Raw genomic sequence first — 22,789 nt, forward strand, 5'->3', positions numbered from 1 at the left:
TTTGTTCACATAAACTCTTCCTTTCCAAATTAGTGTTACCTTAAAATCATGCATTACTTAGGTATTTAAATAAATTGTGTATTAATTAATCACTGGGCTCTTTTTAGAGTGTCTCATGTATGGTGCATATACTAATTACTAAATTAAATCTAAGGACTTTAAAATTAAGACATCAGTAGAATATATTTTGGATAACTGATTCATGTGCTTCTTATATCTGCAAGTAAAAATGATATATTTTTCTTACTTAAAAAAAAAAAATCAGTAAAGCCAACTAAACAGAAAAAAACTCCAAACGAAGTGGACTTCAAATAAAAATACTGACCTGTGACATGTTTCAGTGTAAGGTCATACATAATATTTTGCTTCTTTCTTTCATCAGATCATGTCATTGTTAAATACAATAGGAAAAGTATCACAAAAATTTAGGGAAAAAAAAAAAGAGAAAAATGTAAAGGATTAACAGTAAACCCCCATGACAATTTAAAAGAATTATCTTGTTTATCCCCCCTAAGGTTCATTTCAGGACATTCTAGGCTCTTAATAGTCTTTTTAAAATTAGTATTGACCTCAATTTATGAGAGTTGTATATATTTCCCCTTGGCAAGAGCAAGAATTTTAATCTGATCCTACAGCCTTTTCCCTTGCTGACGTAAAATTCTTCTCCATTTGCTAATTGGGATCTTTGAGGACTGGGTTTTTAGGGGTTTCTTCCTCTTTTTTTATTCTTTTGAGGGACTCTTGTGGTATTTTTTAGTGTAGTAGCAAACCTGAGTAATAGACCTGGAAAACAGTGATCCTCACTTTACTAATCAATAGGATTAATAAAACAGGGTGAAAATTTGCTGTCCAAGGTGTCGCTGTTTGCTTAAAAGCACAGTGGCAAGATCTTTCATGTTGGTGTTGTCTTCACAGAGGAACTGGTTTTATCTACTTGATTTTGAAGGTTGGGCTCAATGATCTCTGAGGTCTTTTCCAACCTATGTGGTTCTGTGATTTCACATAGCTGTGTATGAGTAGGTTAAACCTTTCCACTACTTGCCAGTGGGTTTTCTGTTTACTTCCTTCCTTTTCATGTTGGACTTTCCCTCTATTATCCCTCAAGAGGCAGCACTGTTATGATGCTGTGTAAAATTTTCAGTCAAGTGCTGAGGCCTGCTTAACAAAAACATGCCTCTTATTTATGATGTGTCAAATTACTGTTCTGAGAGTAGACCTTTTAGGTTGCATTCAGCCTTTAATTTGACTGAATTTAAATAGCATAAAATGCCTTTTAGTTGGGACTTGGCTTGCATATTACGTCTCTCATTTCAATGAGAAACATTCAGATGCAAATACGGTTTGTTTGGACTGAGTACAAATGCCACTATCATGACTGATGAAGGCTTTTGATCACACATCTACAAACCGAAACCTTAAAAAGGAAAAGGCTATTTGGACTGGCATCTGCAGTGCCATGAATTATTTAGTTCCCATTATTCATAAATCTCTTTGAAAAGAAGGCGTATGAGGTTTTTAAGGAGGAGTAGTCATAGTTGTGTTGCCAGTTTCTATTTATGCTGTGGCTGACTGCGTGTGCAAACTTCTTTTAAACTGTGCAAGGATTGTGCTAAATTGGGAAGGGTTGTGTGTCTGAAATGATCCGGAATGGCCCTGAAAGACTTCTTCAGTTTCCTGGGATGACAGTGGGGGTGTTCTGTTGTTCCTGTCTGTTTTGGTGGGCTCCAAGAGGTGTGCAAGGCAAGAACATGCCTGTAGTATTTGGTGAGCTATGCACTTAGTTGTTAAGGACCTGGTTGGCTCTTGCAGGGCACTTGTTAACATCCAGAGTTTCCTCTGTACTCATTCCCTGAACTACAGATGTCTTTGGGCTGTGCCCTGACAGCCAGGCAAAAATAGCAACACCGCCCTCTTTTTTGCGTTCTTTCGATCGGTACCTTTTGTTGTGCAATGTTTGTGCTACAGACAGGTGGCCTTCCAAAATCTTTCCTCCCTTTCCAGTGATGATCAAAGCTAAACACTGTATATAAACACTACCCTGCTCCAAAGGGCATCTGTGCTTGTCTAGCTCAGTGTAATTGTGTAATGATGTTGTCCAGAGGATACATGTTGGCAGAGATGTCGACAAATGAGTTAGAAATACCCAGTAGTGGGTTTTTTGCCCTACAGGCTAGTTTGGTGTCTGGGGGAGTGAGGGATATGGGGGGAGGTGTGTGTATCCATTTTTGGGATTGGTTTGTTTGTTTTTTCAGTGGGATTTCAGACTGCATTACTGAGGAATACCTTGAGTAATAATTTGCCTGGCATATGTCCTTCCAGGGCATTATAAAACTCACAATTTGGAGTCACAGTACTGTGAAGACTCAACATGCAGCTGCTGTGCAGTTCAGAAATGTACAGAGTTCACAAAGCATCTCTTTACCATAACACATTCATCATTGTAGGAGTAGTGAGGATAGTTTAGTTCCTAAATCTTAATTAAGAGGATTACCTGAAGAATCACATAGTTACCTGTAAATAATCACTCTGACAATACTTAGTCTTTAATTGCCTAAAGTGGTATTTTTTTCTGATATTATTCAAAAGTTTCTCAAAAGTGTTCCATCTTATCATCTTTTCACGTTATCACTTTTAATTTTCAATTGACTGTACATGTTTCTTTTTTACCTCCCTGTTTTTTAATTTTTCTTGTTGGCTTTGAAGAACTGTGTTTTTTGGTGGTTTTTTTTTTTGGTCATCTATAATTTTCAACTTAGCTTGGTGTTTTGAGTCGCCACCTGTCCTAGACTCAGTTTTTAAAGATTCTGTGCTACGTACAAGCCAAGATCCTTTGATATTTTCTTTTTCATTCCACCAAAGCAGCAGAACCTGCAGAGTGTTATTTTTCTCCCTTCATTTGTTTCCAGCAGTCACTCAGCAGCTCTTGTTTGGTGCTGCATCTACAGTGGTCCATGGACCATTATTGATGTCTCTGCTTGCCAGCTGCTTGTGCTGGACACACACCCTGCTAAAAATCTTCTCTAATAAGTCCTTATTTTGATGACTCTCTGGCAAAACTGAGCTGTTCATGAAATGTATCTGGACTGGTTTTGAGCTATGGCCAATGTGTACATCTACTGTAAACACAGAGTAGTTCTTAAATGATTCTTGCCTACAAACAATTTCAGTACAGTGGAAGCATAATTCAAGAAGGAATAGAAATGTGTTTAATGCTCAGAGCAGATCAAAATGGTGTTACAGAGATACCAAGGGGTATAATTTAAAATAAATAAATAGGGAAAGGTACCATGCAAAAAACATCAGCTGCCTTTTGATAACCATCTTGGAGCTTCCAGTAGGTGATTCAGTTCTAAGCAGAGGTAATATAAGGAGAACCCCAGCTGTTAGTCTGCCTGCATTGCTCCTTGCTCTAGATGATACAGATTTGGGGTTGGTTTGGGGTTTTTTTGATGTTTGTTTTTTGTTTGGTTTTGGGTTTGTTTTTGTTGTTGTTGTTTGGGGTTTCTTGTTTTTTGTGTTTTTTTTTTTTTCGTGTGTGGTTGTTATTTTTGGGGGTTTTTGCTTTTTTCATTTCATGCAGGTGGCATAGGCGCTTATTTTCAAGTACAAGAACCCTTAAACTTTTGTGGGTTATCAGACCTGTGGACCGTGACCAGAAAGGAATGTAAATGAGCCTAGTAGACCCAGGAAATTTCTATTTGTAATAATGTAGGATAGCATATACCTTATCAAAAACCGAAGCTGTGTGAGATATGAATGTCACAGGTTGCTCCTGGATTGAGTAAAATGGACAAGGCATTGTTTGAGGTGGTTTGCATGTATTGATCTGCAGATGTGAAAAGAAACAAAAGCTCACTGCTTACAGCTGCTTTTGCACAGTCACAGTTACCAGACGACAAACAATTAAGTACTTTGCTAAGTGTTTCCAAGGAGAATCTTTTCCTTTCTCTTTATTCTGGAGACCTGACTAAAACCGAGGAGCTGGGGCAAGTTTGTGTGTATGCACATTCTGTATGACTAACAATTTTGTTCGCTTTTCTGAGGGGATGAATGAATATCAAAGCTTTTCAAATATTTGTTTTAAGTTTTGAAATAACTGTGAAAGAGATCTGAGAGCAGAACTGAGGACTGCCTGACACCTTGCTTACAGCCTGTCGCAGAGCTTAATCCTACTACTCCAGAGTTGTCTTTATACATACTTCTTAAAACATTCTGTTACCTTAGTAAAATGAAATATAAAAATTATATTTATTCTTCTTCATGAACTAAATTATTGATTTTCAAGTGAAATTTCTCTGAAACCCAGCTTATGATAAAATTGCTTAGTTGCAACTTGCATCGCTTGTAGAAGTTACATGCCCAGCTGTATTAAAACATGTATAAAGTTGGCATTTTGGGATGGGCAGATAGTCTTATCTCAATATTTTCAAGAGAACCCTTTAGAGCATGATTATATTCATCTTCTGTTTCCACTCTCCTGTAATATATTGTGTTATGTGTTTCCAGCTGCTAATGTGAATCAGCTACAGCTGGAATCCCGAACTCTAGTGATGTTTAGATTATAAGATGCTTCTGCTGATCTCCATTGTGCCAGTCATAATGAGTATTGAGAACAAAATTACTATATTTATACCCTACTTTTCAGAAAGAAAATGGAGCTGCGTGCTTTTCAAAATTTTGTGATTAGTATTGCATAATAAATGTTGTTGCATGTGATAATCTAGTCATAGTTTAAAAACTGAGAAGGCGATAAAGTGAAAGTTGTAAAACTTGTACTGAGAAAGTTAGATTATTTTTAAGCATACAAGAGGAATAATAAATCTTCAGGTTTGCAAAGACTTACATTAAAGAATTCTGCATTCTGTAATTTGAACTCCTGGGAGGTATGAGAAGGGTGAAGGAATTGCACCAGTCTCCTACCTGTAATAATTAAGTTATATATCAGCAAAACAATTTACTGTTGAGAGGGACAACTGTGCACAGAAAGAGGTGATCTGGAGAGCTTTTGAAGTCCCCATCACCAAAGGTTTTAGCAATATCTTAGGCAATCTGTTAGGAGGGGTCCAAAGATAACTCATGATGCTTCAAACCCACAGGATGCAGTGGCTGAAATCCTCACAATCCTTCCAGCTGGCATTTTTGTCCCTTTTTCAGTTGTATCTTCAAGACTATTTTATGTTTCTGAGGGAAATTACCTGATGTCATTTTGGGAACTTGTGTTGTAGATACAATGATGTAGAGCTAGAACACAGAATTTATAGAATAAAAGAAGGTTGCGTGTTTGAATTCCATTTAGTTACGTATGCATGACTGCACAGATTTTTAATGGTTATATACATAAAGAGAGGAAGGCTTATCTAGGAATATATGCATTCTGATTATATCTGCAGAGGCCACTATCTGATATTTTAGGAATCTCCATGAGAAGAGTGTGCAGAACTTATGTATAAAAAATAATATACACTATAAAATGCAAAGACATAGCAATAAAGGGAATCAAGGGAAAGATAAGAACATCAGAAGCAAACAAATTTATCTATGCCAATGTATCCCTTTTTTTAAAACTACATCCAAAACTGAAAGAGCTCTCAAGATCCCATGTTTTTGTGTCTTCTGTTGGCCACTCCTCAACTCTAAGCAGCAATGTCTTCCTGAATTCAGGAGACTCAAATTCCCACCATGAATTTCAGGTGATGGTGGTGGTTTGTTTCTCCCTTCAGTGGCTTTTGGAAAATGCTGGATTTCTAAAGGCGGGTGGGAAGAGTTCTGCAATGCAGCACATGGGAGTATCTTTGTTTGAATGGGTCTCTAGTCTGTCAGAGCCTAATAGTTTGCATTATTTTCTGGAGGAAATGATCCTGCTAAGGCCTTCTGTCACACAGAGGAGCTTTTCCAGTCAGAGATTCAGAACTGGCATTTAGGTGACCTAAATGATCAGTGATAATCTGTCAGTTTATCCAAAGGGAAAAAATGCAGTTGTAATCATCGTCATCCTAAAATTAAAAAGAAAATTCTAAATGTAGGCAGTGTAAAAATAAGTAGGTGGGTGTTTTTTGTTTGTTTTTTTTTTTTTTTAATGGAAATCTGAATTATGTTAGATGTGTTGGGGAGCAGGGCTGTGTGGTTGTTGTTGTTTGTTCCCTCCTACTTTGTGGGGTGGGGGATGTTTATTTATGCTGCTTCTCTGATCATTTTTCATAGTCCATGATCATAAAAGATTTTAAAGTTGGAGTAAAAATACAGATGAATACATGCGTCCATGTGACTGGTGATGTGTTAATCTTTTATTGAAGATGAGAGTACATCCAGAATTGCTGGGAACTGCCGGTTATTGTATTTGGGAGAAAATTAATGCAGTGTAGTCTATGAATGTGAGTTTCATCTTGTTGAGTTTTTTTTGTGTGTGTGTGTGTGTTTTTTGTCGTTGGTTTTTTTTCTTGAATAGAGTATTTAGTCATTATAAAATTTAAATATTTTTTGTTCCTCTATCTGCAATCTTAGTGCATCTAATAGGTGAAATGAGAACAAGACTGACCTCAAACCTTCCACTTTCTTTTTTTCTTTCCCCTTATTATTTGAAATAAAAGGTTAGGCTAGCTGGATATCTGGGGGAAATGCTTTTTCCCTTTTTTTTGATTTTTATTGAGCTATTGAAGTAATTGGATGGATGTGGTTTTCTCAAAAGACAAAACTCCAAATCGAATAATAAATCACATATAAGAGAAGAATAAAATAAAAGCTATATCAAATCTGTCTAAAAGTGTCTACAAAATTGAACAGTGTAGAGGTGGCTGAATGTGGAGAAAATATTGAACAACTTGTAGCCACCATTTATCAAGGAATGTAATTTAACAATTGTAGGCATACAAAAAGCAAGAAGTCAGAAAGATGTATCACAGAAAATAAAGCACAATATATTATTGATATTTGAGAGCAAGGGTATATTAGGGTTTTTGAAATTTGAATCTAGGTTTTTACATTCAGGCAATTATTTTTAAAAAGATTGTTTCAGCGGCACAGCTACAGTAGGCAAAATTGCTTTTCTGATTTAAAAATGCCCTAAAAACATTATTTCTGTGACATTTAGCTGCAGCTGGCACAGTTTTTCCTCCCCTTACTGGATCCCTCATAGTGGGGCTCCCCTGAGATCATTGACCTTGGGCTCTTGCTTGTTCTGTGATCCCCTCCCTCACAGATCTTTCCCTGGTGGCCAACCCTTTTGTTTTACATATGCTGTGACCACAAGAGCCTTCAGAAAATACAATACTGTTTAACCTTGCTAGAGGAAATAGAAGAGATTTATTTCTTGGCCTTACCTAGAAATCTAGTAGCTCTGTCATGCCTTTCAACCTGACTTCTGAAAATATGGTCTTTCTTCCTGCTTTGTCTTTCTTTCTTCGCTTGTCTTTAAAAATTTCCCCTAAGTTCCAAAAAGGTTACTGTTCACACTTTTCTGTAGTATGCCTCCCTGTCCAGAATATTTTTCCTAAGAAAGACAAGACAGGAAAAGAAAAATGCCCTTATAAATGTCCTTTTTTTTTTTTTTTTTCAGATATCCCTGAACATAGGGAAATACCAGAAGTCATTCCTCTTGATCCATTTACTGATTGGCTTCCTATTTTAGACAAAGAAAGTATGCCAGCCATATACAGCAAATTCCAGATTTTAGGTTACATTGTGCCCAAAAATTGTTACTGGCCAGTCCTAAACCACTTTATTTGTGTTACAAAAGTTTCGAATCAGTGTCGTGATATAGTAGTATATACATATACTTCTTTGAGGTAGAGGTAGACTCACTGCCTTGAAGAATTTCTTTCTTTTTTCAGTAAGCAAGGAAGTCTAGGTGGGAAAAAAGAGAATGTGTTATGTGAAATGTGGATAAATCAACTGACTTGCTGAAGATTTAAAGTAAAAGTGGATTCTTTGACTGTAATGTTGTTTGTTGAAACCTACAGTCTTTTGTCACTGACAGCAGTGGCATAAAAAAGTGGGTTTTCCCATATCTGGTGCTCCAACTAAAGTCTCAGCTTCCCTCTACTGAATTTCAGTCTTGATGATGCACATTCAAAACATTTGTCTATGCTTGTCTTCTATGGCTTTTCATGTAATAATAAGAGGTGGGTGAAACTTTTCAAACATAATGGATATAGGTTGAAAATTGTCTTCTCTTTACAGAGTGACAAGGAGAGTAAAGAGGGAAGACAGGAAAATTCTTTCAGCTTTGAAAAAAAGAGAAACTTACCCCAATGGTAGCAATGAAAGACAATTTTCCCTCATGCTAAGTATCAGAAAGATGGAAACAGTTGCAGCTAGTTGCCTTCTGCAGGCAGAATTATATTTTGAAAGTCTATTTTCAGCTAATTTGGCTGTTGTGCAGTTTGAACTTTATGAATTGACTTGTAATTGGTCCATGCTGTCAATGGGAAAACCTACAAGTATTGAGCATGACATTTTTAAGAAGGTTACTGTCATCTAGTCCTCTATTTAGTGGCTTTGCAGAGAGTTCTAATTAGCCCAACAAGCCTAGTAACCTGTCCTACTTCCAATTATAATGTACAGCTTCATTTATATCTTTTCTTTATTTACTGATAGGTAATAATTCTCTGTCTAGTGCACATGCTTCAAAATAAAGCTGTCTCACCATGGAATGTGTGGGTTCTTTTGATATACATGCGTATATGTGCCCATACACAAATTATATCCCTTACATATGCATATAACTGTGTTTGTATATATTCTGAAGAGTTTATGTACATATGTTTTTAATATATGTATTTTATATATATATATATATATATATATATGCATGCATGTATCTTCTTATTCTGTTTCATTAAGTACAAAGTCTCCTTTTGCTTTTAAATTTCTGGTGGGGACAGGGAGATAGTGTTTTCTCCAGACCTTTGTTAAGGTTATGTGATTATTCTGGCTACAAGTGATAATACATTCATGTAGATGTAATTCTCGGGACTGGAAAAGAAGGGGAAGCGTAAGAAAATGAGTAGGCTGATGAACTCAGTGCATTCGTTATCAACTTAGATCTGCACAAAGGAGAAGCTGTTGGCTTCTTATAAAATTAGAATGGCATCATTAATTTTGTTTACTACACAAGCAGTTTTTAGCGTGTGTGAGATTTACGGGCAGTTTGCAGGTGAACACATCTTGTTAAACAGCCCTGTGGAAAGAGTTCTGCAGAAGCATCTGCACTCGTCGTGCCCCTCCCAAAGCAGAATTTTTGTGTTCTGTTCACTGCAAGAAGAATGTTGGCAAGTCGCAATGGTGAACCTAGAAGTAAAGGAGGGATCAGTGATGAAATTTAAAAAAAAAAAAAAGGGAAAAAAAGCAGCAGCTAGGGAACTCATATTTTAATGCATTCATAAAGTTTAAAATTTCAGATTTTCAGTGATTTCTTCATTTATGGCAACTTGGTTTTCACTGCTATGCACTCCTTGCTTGTTTTAGTAAAGACTGAGTGGTGGGACACCAGACCAGAAAACAAAACAAAACAAAAACAAACAAAACAAAACAACAAAAAACACACGCACACAAAAAAAAACCCAAACAAACCCACAGCCAACCAACCAAACCTTCTAGATATGAACAAGAGAAGCAAAGACACCAGAAAAGGGTTTGGTCTTTCTCCTTTACTTTCATGTCTTTTGGTCTCAAGCATAGCTTCCTTTGAATTGTTGATGTAGTTCTGCCCTACAAAAAGGGCCAGCAGAAGATGAATTACATGTTTTGTTGTTTGTTTTGGTTTTTTTTATGGAGATGCTCTTGAATGAACGCCTTCTCAGAGTGTACTTGTAAATTTAGAGAGGTGTGGATAGCATCTTTTTGAGTAATTTAATTAATTCCATTAACAGAGTGATTCCATTCTAATTGGGTTCTGAGTAATATTTTATTTCAACACCATTATCCTTGATCCTTAGAAAACAATGATTCTGTTTATTCTGGTGATAGAGTGGTTGTTAGTGAAACATTTTAAACTGCAGTCTTGTTTTTTGTTACCCTGTTGGGCATGAAAAACTACCAGCATAAACTCTTCAGGATACTCAAGGAAGGCTGTAGTGTCTCTCCCTGTTTCTCTGAGTTTGAGCATTGGTCACTGTTAGTTGAAATATTTGTTCCTTTTGGTCTGCATGCTCCATTAGAGTGCAAGAACAATCTGAAGATATAGGCTTCAATGAAGAAAAATAGTGATCACATAGCAGATTATAAATCATTGGCGTATCTGCAGATTAACTGGCGCTTATTTGTACCAGCTTCACGGAAGAGTGATGTTTCAAGAAATAGGAGCAAGGGGACGACATAAGATTTAGGTTCTTCAGAACGTAGTTTTGGCAAGGCAAATTGTGCTTTAAGTTTTAGAATTCACTAATGTGTGTGCACGTGTTCTCACCTACTTATGACTGATGAGCCGTGATTTTTCTGCACTCCTCACCATGCCTATTTGAGTGTGTGTTCTGATGTATTTTTCCAGCTTCTCAACACAGGCTTTCTGACAGAACCATAGATCTGAACTCTCTCACAGCACAGCAGTGTCTCTAATAAATAGGTCAAATAATCTTAGAAACGGTGTTTGAATCGATAGTGATGAAGTTTCTCTGTGTTCTTGCTTGCTCAAACTTCTGTCTAATCTATCTTTGTTCTCTTCTTCTTGTGCAATCTTTTCCTTGCTTCCAGTGGCTGCTACAAAGAGCAAAGCTAGAGGTGAGTTTCTGCCTGCACCCTTCAATTTGCATTGCATGGTTCTGCAGCCCACGCGTTTTCTCCCAAGGTTGTTTCTGCTTCTCCAAACAAAGGAAAATATCTTTAGGTCCTATGGTGTGATAGATTAGTTCTTTACGATTTTCTAATTGCACCTAAGTGCATTGTTTATCAATCAGCGCTGCTCATGCTGTATTTTGTTAATTGCTTTAATTTGGGAGGTTTTTTAGGAAAAAGATAAAACTAACTGCTTTGTAGTTAGATTTCTGACTTGCATTATAGTAATGTAGGGATATTGATGGCATTTTAATCAAAATGAAGATATTGCATAAAAATGCTCATAAATATGTAAATGTAATTTATATTTTTTTATCTCTAGTCATAGTCATAAGTATCTGAACAGAGAACAATGAACTCCTAAGTGTCTCCTAAGCATCCCCTGTCTTTTCACACCAGTATAAATGATCATCACTGTTCCTGATAGCATACCAATATTTAGAAAAGCGTGCTATGGTATCTGCAGAGATTTATGGCTTCAGAGCAGCAAGGTGATTGCCACAAATCAGTGTGACAAAGAAGTAAACCTTTCAGAACTAATCATGTAAGGTCAGCAGTGCTGCAAACCATTTCCTGAATTTCAACGAAGCAGTGATGTAGCAAATGTAACCTGAGGGGTGTATTTTGACTTACAGATACACATAAATCGATGCATACATGTTTGTATATACAGATGCACATGCATTTATGTGTATGAACATATATTTTCATAGAAAATCGTGAAAATATGTATTTTGCTATGATTTTTATATTATTTCTGGTGGATGAATTTGAGTTGTCTGATAATTAAACATCAGATTTTAAGGCAAAAATCCATGCTAGTTTGCATGTATTTTGGAAGTTAAGACTCACAAAGTTTGCAAAGTTCAATTCCATACATTGCTTAGCTTAAGGCTGTAGACCAATAATAATAATCAAAGAAAACACAACCAGTTGAGGGTGTTTATGTATTAGAATAATTAAACCAATAATTAAAATACACCGCAGGTTTGTATTTTTTTCTTTTTTTTTACCCTTGCATGGCTTTTTCTAAGATATTTTACTCAGAAACTTTGCATGCATTGGGTGACATGAATGACGGGAGTGAACAAAGTCAAATTGATTTATTTGCCTATGCATGCTTTGAAATTTGCTGTACTCCTTTCTGTACTGTTATGTGTTCATCTGTGATGCTGTGTAACAGCGGTCAAGACTTTGAGACCTTCACAATTAACAAAAAAGAAAAAGCCCAAACCGAAACAACATCCACAGTGGCGACTTTTCAGCATAAATGAACACAATCTCATCAGTATTCAGTGATTAGCTGATATTCCCATATATTGCCATTCAAACAGAAACTGCCCTGGAGGCACAGGAATTGTAAGATGAGTCAGAATTACTCGTGGGTACCACTCAGCTGGGGGCATTAGCACACCCTTATTTCAGGAGTGCACATGCATATTGACTGCACAGCTGAAACTCCGTATCTGAACGAGGTTTGACAGCCTCTGTGATCTGCATTATCTTTGGTGATCTCTTGCTCAGCTGCACAGTGCCTTCAAGAAGTCCTCAGCTTTTCCTTTGGAGCTGAACAGGCCTGTGATGAAAGCACCCAGTATCCACAAGGACTTCAGTCCTACAATAGTTCTGCCTTTTCCCAAAAGCATAGGACCTATTTTATAATCTCCCATGGTGGAAGACATGAAGTAGATGATGCCTTACTGCTTTTCTCATTACTCTGTCTAAGCAGTAAAGAAAGATCTGTTCCTCCTTTCCTTGCTTAACTGGCAAACAGGTCTCTAATATTGCATTGGAAATATCAATTCACAACGGAGAGAATTCTCAGGAGGAGTTTCTCTTTTGACACTTATAATATGAAATCCAGCAGTCCTTTATGTCTTTGCTCTTATGTATGGATCTTCATTTTTCCTTTCTGAAAGTCTGGAGTTTGTGCTGCCATTTTCAGCAAGGCACAGTTGACCTCATGCCTGCCCTAAGATCCGAGGGTTCCAGAGTACATTATTAAGTGATATTCTGTGGGATCGCCTGTCTTTCGTTTGTGCATTGTTGGCATGGGAAAACTCCTGCTGGTCTCCACTTCCCTCCCCCTCCTTGTGGAATTGTCTGTAAGCTGAACACCAGAGTCTTTGCTCTCAAACATTGCATTCAATGCTATATCCTGAAGTATTTTCTCAGTCTTTGTTGAGGACTGCTTGTATTAAGTGCTGTAAAGCAGCTGTTGAACTCTCTACTTTAGCCTTGCTTTGAGGCACTTAGAATCAATTTAGGTTGAAAGTTCATCTGGTCTGCAGGTCATTTGGACTGAGCTACCACGTAAGTAAAACCCACTTAAATCTGTTTGCTCACAGCCTTCCAGTCAAACTGAAGTATCTCAAGGATTTCACAGCTCCAGGACAGAATTGCACTATGATTGCTTGATTTTACCATGGTTTTCTTCTTAAACTTTTTATTACCTGTAAGAAGCCACATGAAGTTTTCTGTGGTCTCCAGAGAGGGTAAATACTTGGATTTCTCACAGAAGGACAGATCTTCCTCTGGACTCCTGGGAAGATGCTGCCATAGGATGCTTATGGACAGAATGCTTGGGACATTTCCGAGAAGTCTAGTTCAGAAGGGATTGAAAGGTTGGGGAGGGCAAAATGAAACATGAAAATGTGTATTTATAGCACTTAATGCGGTGAAGCAGAAACTGAAGATGCCACCTGAAAATCTCAGACTATCAGAAGGATTTTTTTTCAGTGCATGGACATTTTAGGGACCATTTCTTAATGCATCAGATGAAATTCGTTTAACTTGATCTCTATAAATTAACATTTCCTCTGGCAGAGCACCTGTTTGAAGACTGCTTGACCTCTCAAGAAGTGCTATTGTGACAAATTTGGGACAATATTCTTCCAGATTTCTTCTGGCAGCAGTTAAAAATGGTTTCCAGTCTCAATTGTCTTACCAGATATTCTAGTGATGTATCAATTTTCAGCCAGCAAGTGGAGGAGAGGGCCAAGTGTCTTCATTCAAATGTAATTAGTTGTAGAATGGAGTTCTGTGCTCCTCATTTTCATTTCTTTGATACATTTGGGGTCATCTGCTATCAAAAAGTTATTGCCAGAGCTGTCCCAAACCTGTAGTTAGGGAATTGGTTTTTAACCCTTCAAAGTATAAATTGGAGATTATCTTTGTTTTGGTTGTGGGGTTTGTTGGTTTTTTGTTTGTTTGATTACACTTCTTGTTATCGTTGTTACTTTTTTGTTGTTGTTGGGGTTTTTGGGGGTTTTTTGGGGTTTTTTGTAATTGGGAATAGTGAGGATGACTGTGGCAACTTCTTATAAAGAAAAAAAAGAATATAAAGGCCAGCTTCTATTGCAGGAGGGGAAAGCAAGCCCTTCAGAAAGATCTTTTAGCATCTGCTTGTTGAGAAGTACAACATTCCTTTCTGTTCCTAAGGCTCCTGTGGCCCACAGATTAGAAATGGTGACATTGCCAAGAAGATTCCTAAGTCCCCTAGAAGAGGGAAGATGTGACAGCTTTAATATTGTAGGATTCATACTATCCAATCCATATTAAAAACCAATTGAATTGGTTGCTGTTTCTGCCATGCTTCTTTCCCCCATTTGAGCTGAGTATGAAGCTCTATTTTTAATTTTTTTCTCAGGGGAAATACCATTCGTATCATAGTGCCACTGCTTCTCATAGCAAAGTACTGCTGTAGTACCCACACAATGCTATGTTCTCTCTCAAAAACTGGCATAAAAGCTGTACTTCTGATGGTTCTAGGAGACGTCCTTTTAATGGGACATAACTTCAAACTTTTTCTATTTTAGTGTTACAGTTTTATGTACTGTAAATGCCTTGAACTCTATCTCACTTGCCTCACAAGTTGGATAAAACAAGACTATGTGGCCTGTTGGATATCCAGGGGATGTTTGAATTGTGGATTATTCTTGACTTTTATTGCATCTGCATCCCAAAGAAACTCCATTTTTGAGAACCATGGAAAACCTTGCAGAAGTATATTGTTTCTGCCTTACTTTTAAAAGAGCAGACTGATTCTCCTTCAGAAACATAAGATTAAATTTAGCTTTACCAATGCCACTTAAAGCTTACATTTCAGTCTGTAATATAAATCATCACAGCAGTTGATGCACTGTCTGAAAGCATCTTATCCAGGAGGCAAAGATCACTGTGGACTTTATTCACTTGATTTATTTTGTTTGTTCTCATTATGTCAATGAAATTGGCATCAGCTTATTTAAAGCTTAAGTCAGGAGGGATCATGTGAAGAGTGTTGTACCAACATAACCAACATACTGTGTTATTGCCTGAATAGTTGTGCAATTACTCACGTTATCTTTTAGTTAAGAATCCCTTTTTTTTTCCTCAGGACTTCACCAGACCTTCATAATTTTTGATATTCTACCCAGCCATCTCTTGATATTCTTACAGCATATGGTAGTTCATTGTGTATGTTCTACATAAGTATACTTGTAAATACATAGGTAAAGTATAGGTTTCATTCATAACAGAGTTTTGACTGAAAACCATACAAATGAGGAGAAATTGTGTTGGCCAGAACTTGTCAACACACTTGCAGGACCTACAGGTATAAACCTACCTTTTACGTCCTTTCTTCAGTACATGTAATTAGCCAAGGGTATTTCTCCTTCAGAAAGGTATCATAGTATTAAGTCAGTAACACAGCAGCTGTCCATGTAAGGAGCTGGATGAAATAAATGTTCACGGAGGAGGCCCAAACACTGCTATTCTTCTTATTCACATTATCTTCACAAAGTTCTCAGCAATTCAGTTACTGACATCAGTCAGGCATTAGCTTTGCTGTTGCTTTTCTTTTTTTTTCTTTTTTTTTCTTTTTTTTCTTCTTTTTTTCTTTTTTTCTTTTTTTTTTTCTTTTTGTTTGTTTGTTTATTTTTGTTGGGTTTTTTTTTTTTTTTTTTTGATTTTTTTTTTTTTGTTTTTTTGTTGAGGAATAGATAACTCAGGGTAACTCTGCAGAAATGACACTCTGCAACATATTACGGCCAAAGTTGCAAACAAGTGGAAGTGTATAGATGTTGAAAGTGTGAATCCAATATAGAGCCTAGGGAAACTCCATAAATCAGTAGTTTGGAAGAGCATTTATTTATGGTTATAAGCTTTCACCCCTGAGACAGGTAGGAATAAAAACCTGTCATATTCCACCTTTACTACAAGGTCATTACAAAAAGCTTGCCAAGACTGTTATAGTAGCATAGCAGGATCTGAAGCCCAATTGAAATTTTTCAGATATTCTAGTGCTATTGAAGTAGAGGAGCTCTGCTTTGTAAAATCTTATGATGTTTTTATTCAAAATACAGTTTCCACTTCTAAAGGTAGAATTTTCATATGTCACTTTAAGGTATTAAAAGCACCTTTAGTGTTTGCAAGTGATTTTACTTTCAGAGAGAATAACAAAGCCAGTGTAGCCTTAATAACCATTCCTTTACTGTCTCTTTGGTATTACCTCCCCTGTAGTTTAGCCACTGATTCCAGTATATAAAGTCTGTGCTTTCCTCCAAGGATTAAATCCTGTCCACTGGTTAAACTTGTGAGGCTGAAATATAGGGATTTCAGTTTTCCTCCATGATTTCTTATGGACGTTAAGGGTCAGAGTTTTCTTATATTGAGCATTTCTGATGAGGAAGAAAGTGGTGATGTAGAACCAAATTTCATGCTTGTCTGTGAAGACAGTCCACAGAGAAACAAAAAACCAGAAAAGTTTGGAAGTGAAAAAGTTTTGAAAATGACCATGTTGAGAGTGCAGAAGGACTGTGAAGGTTTAAATTTAAAATTGTGCTGTGTCTTGTTAATTTTTTTAATAACCTCTTAAATGTAAAAGTTCACATATAGATCAAGACACTAGATAATTTCACAGCTTAGTTTTCCATTGGATAATGTAAAACATGATTATATCTCAAAAAATCATGCATATCTACTTAAGTATATTATATATATGCCATTTGTTCTAAAAGATTTGGGAAAGAAAGCAGTTGCCTGAGTTCTGGAGGGTTTTTTAGAAAACTCACAAAATATGTATCCCAGAACTCCAGCTGGGATCCTCAGGGGGAAAACTGGAATCATAATGATGATAATAGTTCTCAGCAAAGTTGCTGACTTCTCCCTGCTCTTTGTTATTATACTTGGGAAATACTTGGCCCTAACATCTGTAAGATCTTTCCCATATTGAGAGAGCTGAGATATCCACTTGATGTCATGTGTATGCAGTTGAAATGCTCACCATTGTAGTTCCTGCCAGAATTCTTTTGCCGTTCAAGGTACCAAATCCTGCTACATGATAAGAAGACCAAAAAAACTTGAATTAGCTTTTCATTTTTTAGATGGAACAGCACTGGAAGAAGCAGTTTGACAAACCTGTGTGTCCTCTTTAGTGCTTTCAATGCATTTTATCCTGTTTTCCAGAACAGATACAGAAAAAAACAGTATTAATAACTGAGATCATATAACACACTCACTAAAGTTCCAGGTTATTATGGAATAGAGCTGCTCTAACAGCACAGAAATACCAAAGGATGGTATCAAGATATGTAGGGGCCGGCTATTGCTGTCAACATGTCCTTTTTATTTGAGAGGCATCTACACTGAGCCAATGGGTCAGTCATTTATTGACTAATTTTATTTATTTATTTATTTGTTTGTTTGTTTGTTTGTTTACTTTAGCCAGTGCAGTAGATTTTGGGATGGAATAAGGACAGTGTCTGCTTTCACACTTGTGAAATGCAACACAGCTGTGGGAGAGGGACTCTAGGGAGGAAGTTCTGTGCTTAGGTGGACCTGGTTATCATTGACTAAAGCATTTTATCAGTTCTTACTCCCCACCTTTCAGATAGGCCACTCTTCCCTTCACAATGGTTAGTAGACATTCTGATTGCCTATTTTTATTTTTGTTTTTCAATTTGTCTGTGCTCATTTGGGTGTTGAGCATATGAGACTGTCAAAGACAGTGTATTTGGAGAGCTTGCCATACTTGAATAGAACTCTGCTGGAAATGTGGTTGATTTATTTGCTATTTGAATGGATGAACTGCTGTAAATCTGGTCATGGTTTTGAGCATTGAGCCCTTATGACTGTCTGCAAAGAATTTCCGAAGGCAGCACATTGCATTTCAGACACATATTGCTGTGTGCTGGCACAGTTAGGTAATTTGTCAGATTCCAGGCAGACAAAACACTTTGCTTCAGAGTCTAGACTGTTGATTTAGGCACAATCAAAAGGATATAGGGAGTTCCCAAGATGTGTTCATCGTATTTTCTGTGTCCTGTGGAATTGTTGGGCACGAGTGCCTAATATCTGACAGTTGGATGGAGCTGCTGCTCCGAGGCAGGTTGTCAGCTTCTTTGTCCTAAATATCTAAATTTCCCAACTTCTGTTGAGATTTGGGTTGGTTTTTTTTCCAAAATTTCTTATAGAGAAGAGGGAATTGATAATAATATTTAAATATAGGAGAAAAGATAACAGTGGGTGTACAGGTTAAATCCATGGCAACTGATTTTTATTTTTCTGAAGATATAGACACTTTTAAAAATACAGGGTTTTCTTTCAGGCTTGGTTTTGTTCCAGTGTGCTTTTATAACAAAAAGAAGTGGAAAAAATGCTTTAAGTACAAGGAATTTTTTTTTTCCTCAAATGCTCTTTTGAAAACTAGAGGACTTATAATGATTCTACACATTAGGTCAGATCTCAAGATTTGTTCCTTAGATCTCTGTATGAGATCAGATCTTCAGAGAATTTATTTTACTTTAGTGGTCAGTGAAACACACGGTGTTTAAATGGCTGAGGATTCACCATCACTGCTACCATTTGTGGGTTTATGTTAATTCTAACTCAGTTTTTTGATGGAAGCATAAAGGCCTAAATCAGCTAAGGCTTTTTCATGTGTGCTATTATAGTTTCATAGGGATCTCTAGTTCTTTGTAAGTAAGCATTATGCTCAGCATTCTTCTGGGATTCTTTCAAGGGCTAATAACTTCAAGGTCTTCCTCACATTTTAATTATGGGCTGCATATAAAGGAAAGAAAAGGTAATGGAAAACACTTGAGCAGAGTACTTTGGAGGGATTTTGGTTCCTGTGCTGTTCATACACTACTATTTAAAAAAAACCTGCTGTGACTAGAGTTGGTCGTGGCATGATTTGTGTTGATCTGTTGATCTGATGGATCATTAGAGATAAAGTAGAGAGAAGTACTCAGTGCTTGTTTACCATCCACCTTAAATTGTTGATTCTGAATTAACATTCTCAGTCACTCGTCACCCAGTTGCAGAGCACCCAACTCCTTCTCTGTTAAGCTGATAAAATGAATAATATCTCTTATAAAAACTAGGTGGCAACATCACATTGTCTTTATGCAGCTTCTCAGCTCATATAAAAGAACCAGAGCTCCATTTGGAGCATTGCAAATAATTGCAGATTGGAGAAGAAACCTCTGCCATTTATCTTTTGGAAGCTGTTGCAGGCTTCCAGGAAGCTAAACAGATGAATGAGTCTGTTCCTGTTCTTCACAGGTTGCTGCAACTCAAAGTATGTCAGTACCAGCACTCCAGGAAAGAAAAAAATCTCAGGTTTTCCTTTTTAGGATCCTGATTCTACGAATCTATGATTCTATGAAATCAGTTCTGGAAGCTAAATAGATTAACTAATAGATTAATAACATATAGTAATAAAATAAAAGAAAAAAAAACACAAATAAAAAAAACCCCACAAAACAACCCAAAACATTGTAACTATTGGATCTTTTCATTAGTTGTTTCAGCATTCTGTTCATGGGCGCCCTAAAGACCTGCTAGCTAAAAGCCATGATTCCAACTTAGTCTCTAAGTCTTCTAAGTTGAAAGAATATGATACAATTTTTTAAAATGCTTTAACTTGATAAAAATCATTCAAAGGGAAATGAGCAAGAGAATTAAGGAGTTTGAAATAAAATTAAGTGTAGCTCTCAGGAGGGAATTAAACATTGGAGAGAAGGCCATGGAAAGGAATGGTGCAGTCAGCCTTTGCAGCAGCCAGAAATGAAGGTTCTTCCTAGGTTTTGCAGGTCCCCATGTGTCTTACAGAAGTCACTGCCAGTTTGCCAAAATTTGGTTTAAAGGGTGCAAGCTAAGATAAGACTATAAAGTCCTGATTTATTTTAGTACCTGTGCACATAGAATGCATCCCTCTGGTTTCCCACAGACCCACTCTTGTCTTGTTAACTGGAACTAAGAATACTGCAGCCCTTTTTGTTTTGCAAAGGGTGACTCTCTTATTTGTTTGGGTTTTCTAATAGTTATTCTTATTTCTGTGCATACATTATATGTGCTGTGTGTGGTGTATCAGGAAAAAAAGGGTTTATTTTGGTTGATGAAGAAACAATTCCACATAACTAAGTTTTTCAAGGTAGAATTTTTTTTTTTGCTTTTTGCATAGTTTCTTTTTTTACTCAAAAAGCCTATCATTGGAAATCCCTTTGTTTCATTGCCTAATTTCCTTCAGAAGTAGCTGTTTTCATTTGTTTTGGGGAGCAGTATTTATTTTGTTTATTCATCATTGATTTCTGGAAATGTGAAGTGTATCAGCTAATGCTCTCCAAATAGAAGCTCCGAAATGAAGGGAGAATATCAATCCCTGCATTAACGTCCATTTGCATTTTGGGAATTTACAAGTATCTAACACTAATGAGCTAATAATTCAGTGTTCTTTCAGATAATGTTATGTACAGAAATGAATAGAATGAATGGGCTTCCTAACTGTGGTTGTGCTTCTCTTACAGAATTTAATTTTTATAGTGATTATCGTAATGGACTACCCATCCCACTCCAACAATAAATATTCCCCAGAAGGCAGATTAGTAAAAATGCATTTCCAGAGCAGACATAGTAGAATTCCCCTGATCTTTGACTTTTCCTCTCTTCAAAAGCCCAGGAGGAAAAGTGGTCCTTGAGGCTCTGTTGAGATGAGTTTCTGGGGTTTGGGACACCAGCAGTGAGCAAGGTCCAGTATTTCTCCCTAATATCTGATCTAAACCTACTCTCCTTTAATTTGAAGCCATTCCCCCTTGTCCTGTCTCCATATGCTCTTGTAAATAGTCTTCCTTTATTCAGCTGCCATTTTAATCTTGATCAAAATTTTTCCAGTCATTTCTGTAGGTTGGTGACAACTATTTTAATTACTTTACATTTTTAAAAATAAAATCTTCTTTTTTAGTGCTTCATTGAAAAGCAAAGTGTTATTTCCTGTGACAATTACACTAAATAAGATGTCATATCAGTGATTTGGGGTGTAAAGCTGTCAGTCTTACCTGAAAAATGTTAACATGTTTCCCAGAAGATGCGAATTTGGTTGAGTTTTTGAAGTAGTGTATTCAAGCCCTTTGGCTGTTTTAAAATGCAGGCTGTTCGTGGTATTCAGGAACATGAGCAGCTATGAGAGGTATTCTTGATCATCAAAATCAATCACTATAGGCATTATGCATTTCCTCCTTTCTCTGCATTCTTCTGAAAAGCTGTGGACTTTTGTTTGTTTGTGGATTTGTTGTTTTTTGTTTGGTGTTGGTTGGTTGGTTTGGTTTTGGTTTGTCTTCCTCCTCAGCTGGTTATTTTATTAGGGAAGCTCTGAACCCTTCCCTTACAACTGACAGGCCTACTCTTCTACTTTCCAGAAGCAGCATATTCACATAACTTTTTATTTTGTCAAGATTATCTTTAGTTATAAACATCATCTCCCATGTAATTTTTTTTTCTCTGTGAATAATACATATAACTGTATTTTCTTCTCCCAGTCTTTGTTTTGGTAGACAGATATTTTTCAGTCTCTTCTATTTCAAGTGTGATATTTTTTCCAGTGTCTCATGGTGTGAATTGGCTGCTGTTGACTGAAGTGAGCAGAAAAGTCTCCAGTGTTCTACCTGGGATTCACCCCATCTTTTCTATCCAGCCTTCCTACCTCTACCAGAAATACTTCAGCTGTCTTACAACTGCTTTCCTTGAAGCTGCTCCGTATTGGTCATTCATACTCATCCAGTGATAAATTAGAAAATGTGGCTTCTTCCTGCTTGGTTGTTCTCAGCTAACGAGATTCTAAGGTATAGCTGAAGTTTCAATTTTTACTCCCCAAGTGCATGGGGATTTTTTCTCATTTCTATTACTGAAGTCCTAAAGGTTGTCTAGCACTTTCTGTGAGATGTATCAGCCCTCTTCTCTATGAATGATACTTTTAGTCTTCACCTCTTCCTGGTCATTTGCAGGGAACAAATTCACTTATCCTTCCCAATCTGCGCAAGGTGACTTGGCGGTGGATTTGTTAACTGCGATATTTTGGTCAGGACACTGATATTTTGCAAGTGTAATGCTACTTAATAATGGTAAAAAGGCAAGCAGTGAGATACAGAAAAAAAAATCTAATCTCACATAAATTATACCTATACTATCTACCTAATAATTTCCCGACAGGTGGGGTTTTTGCATTTTTCTTTCCAGAATTTTCTGCTGGTCATTTTCATGAACTTTGTAGTCATATTGTTACTTCATCTGTATCCTAAGTACATGAAATAACTGTGCTCTGTACCTGCAGAATTGTGTTTGACTTAGCCATGTATCCTTAAAAGATTTTATTGGACATTTCCTGGGTTTTGCACCATTTTGTATTTAATTCCTGAGGTGTCTTATGTCTATCTTCTAGAGCATTCCAATCTGCTACAGGTATTGTAAATCCAAATCCTATTCCATAGTTCCTGTTTGCTTGTTGATCACACTCTCTGGCTTATCAGTACCTCATTGATGGGCTTAAAAATGATTATATATTTTACTCTCTTTTTTTTTTTTTCCTTTTTTTTTTTTTTTCCCAGGCATTCATGGCATTATTTCACATTATAAAGCTTTCCCTTGGGAATTCTTGGTATTCAAGCATGCTCCTTGTTTTTGCAGTGATCCATGACAGCCAGGAAATGATTTTTTTTTTTTTTCCTCTTTGAATATGTGCAGCATCGCTCAGTACCAGGCT

At 36.8% G+C, this 22,789-nt stretch overlaps 1 protein-coding gene across 4 annotated transcripts in view; it reads left to right on the plus strand.

The window, feature by feature from the left end:
* Positions 1-22,789, plus strand: part of CADM2 (cell adhesion molecule 2) — a 580,300-nt gene that overhangs the window by 366,807 nt on the left and 190,704 nt on the right. For 2 of the 4 annotated variants that reach the window (XM_066208460.1, XM_066208479.1), the window contains exon 2: positions 10,687-10,713. The exons of the other annotated variants lie outside the window; for them this stretch is intronic. In XM_066208460.1, the coding sequence (XP_066064557.1) occupies positions 10,687-10,713 (27 nt within the window). The remainder of the gene's footprint in view (positions 1-10,686; positions 10,714-22,789) is intronic. 4 annotated transcript variants of the gene reach the window in all.

This window comes from Chamaea fasciata, unplaced genomic scaffold, assembly GCF_029207755.1.
Source record: "Chamaea fasciata isolate MVZ Bird 193981 ecotype frontalis unplaced genomic scaffold, bChaFas1.0.hap1 SCAF_2, whole genome shotgun sequence".
NCBI classification, from domain to species: Eukaryota; Metazoa; Chordata; class Aves; order Passeriformes; family Sylviidae; genus Chamaea; species Chamaea fasciata.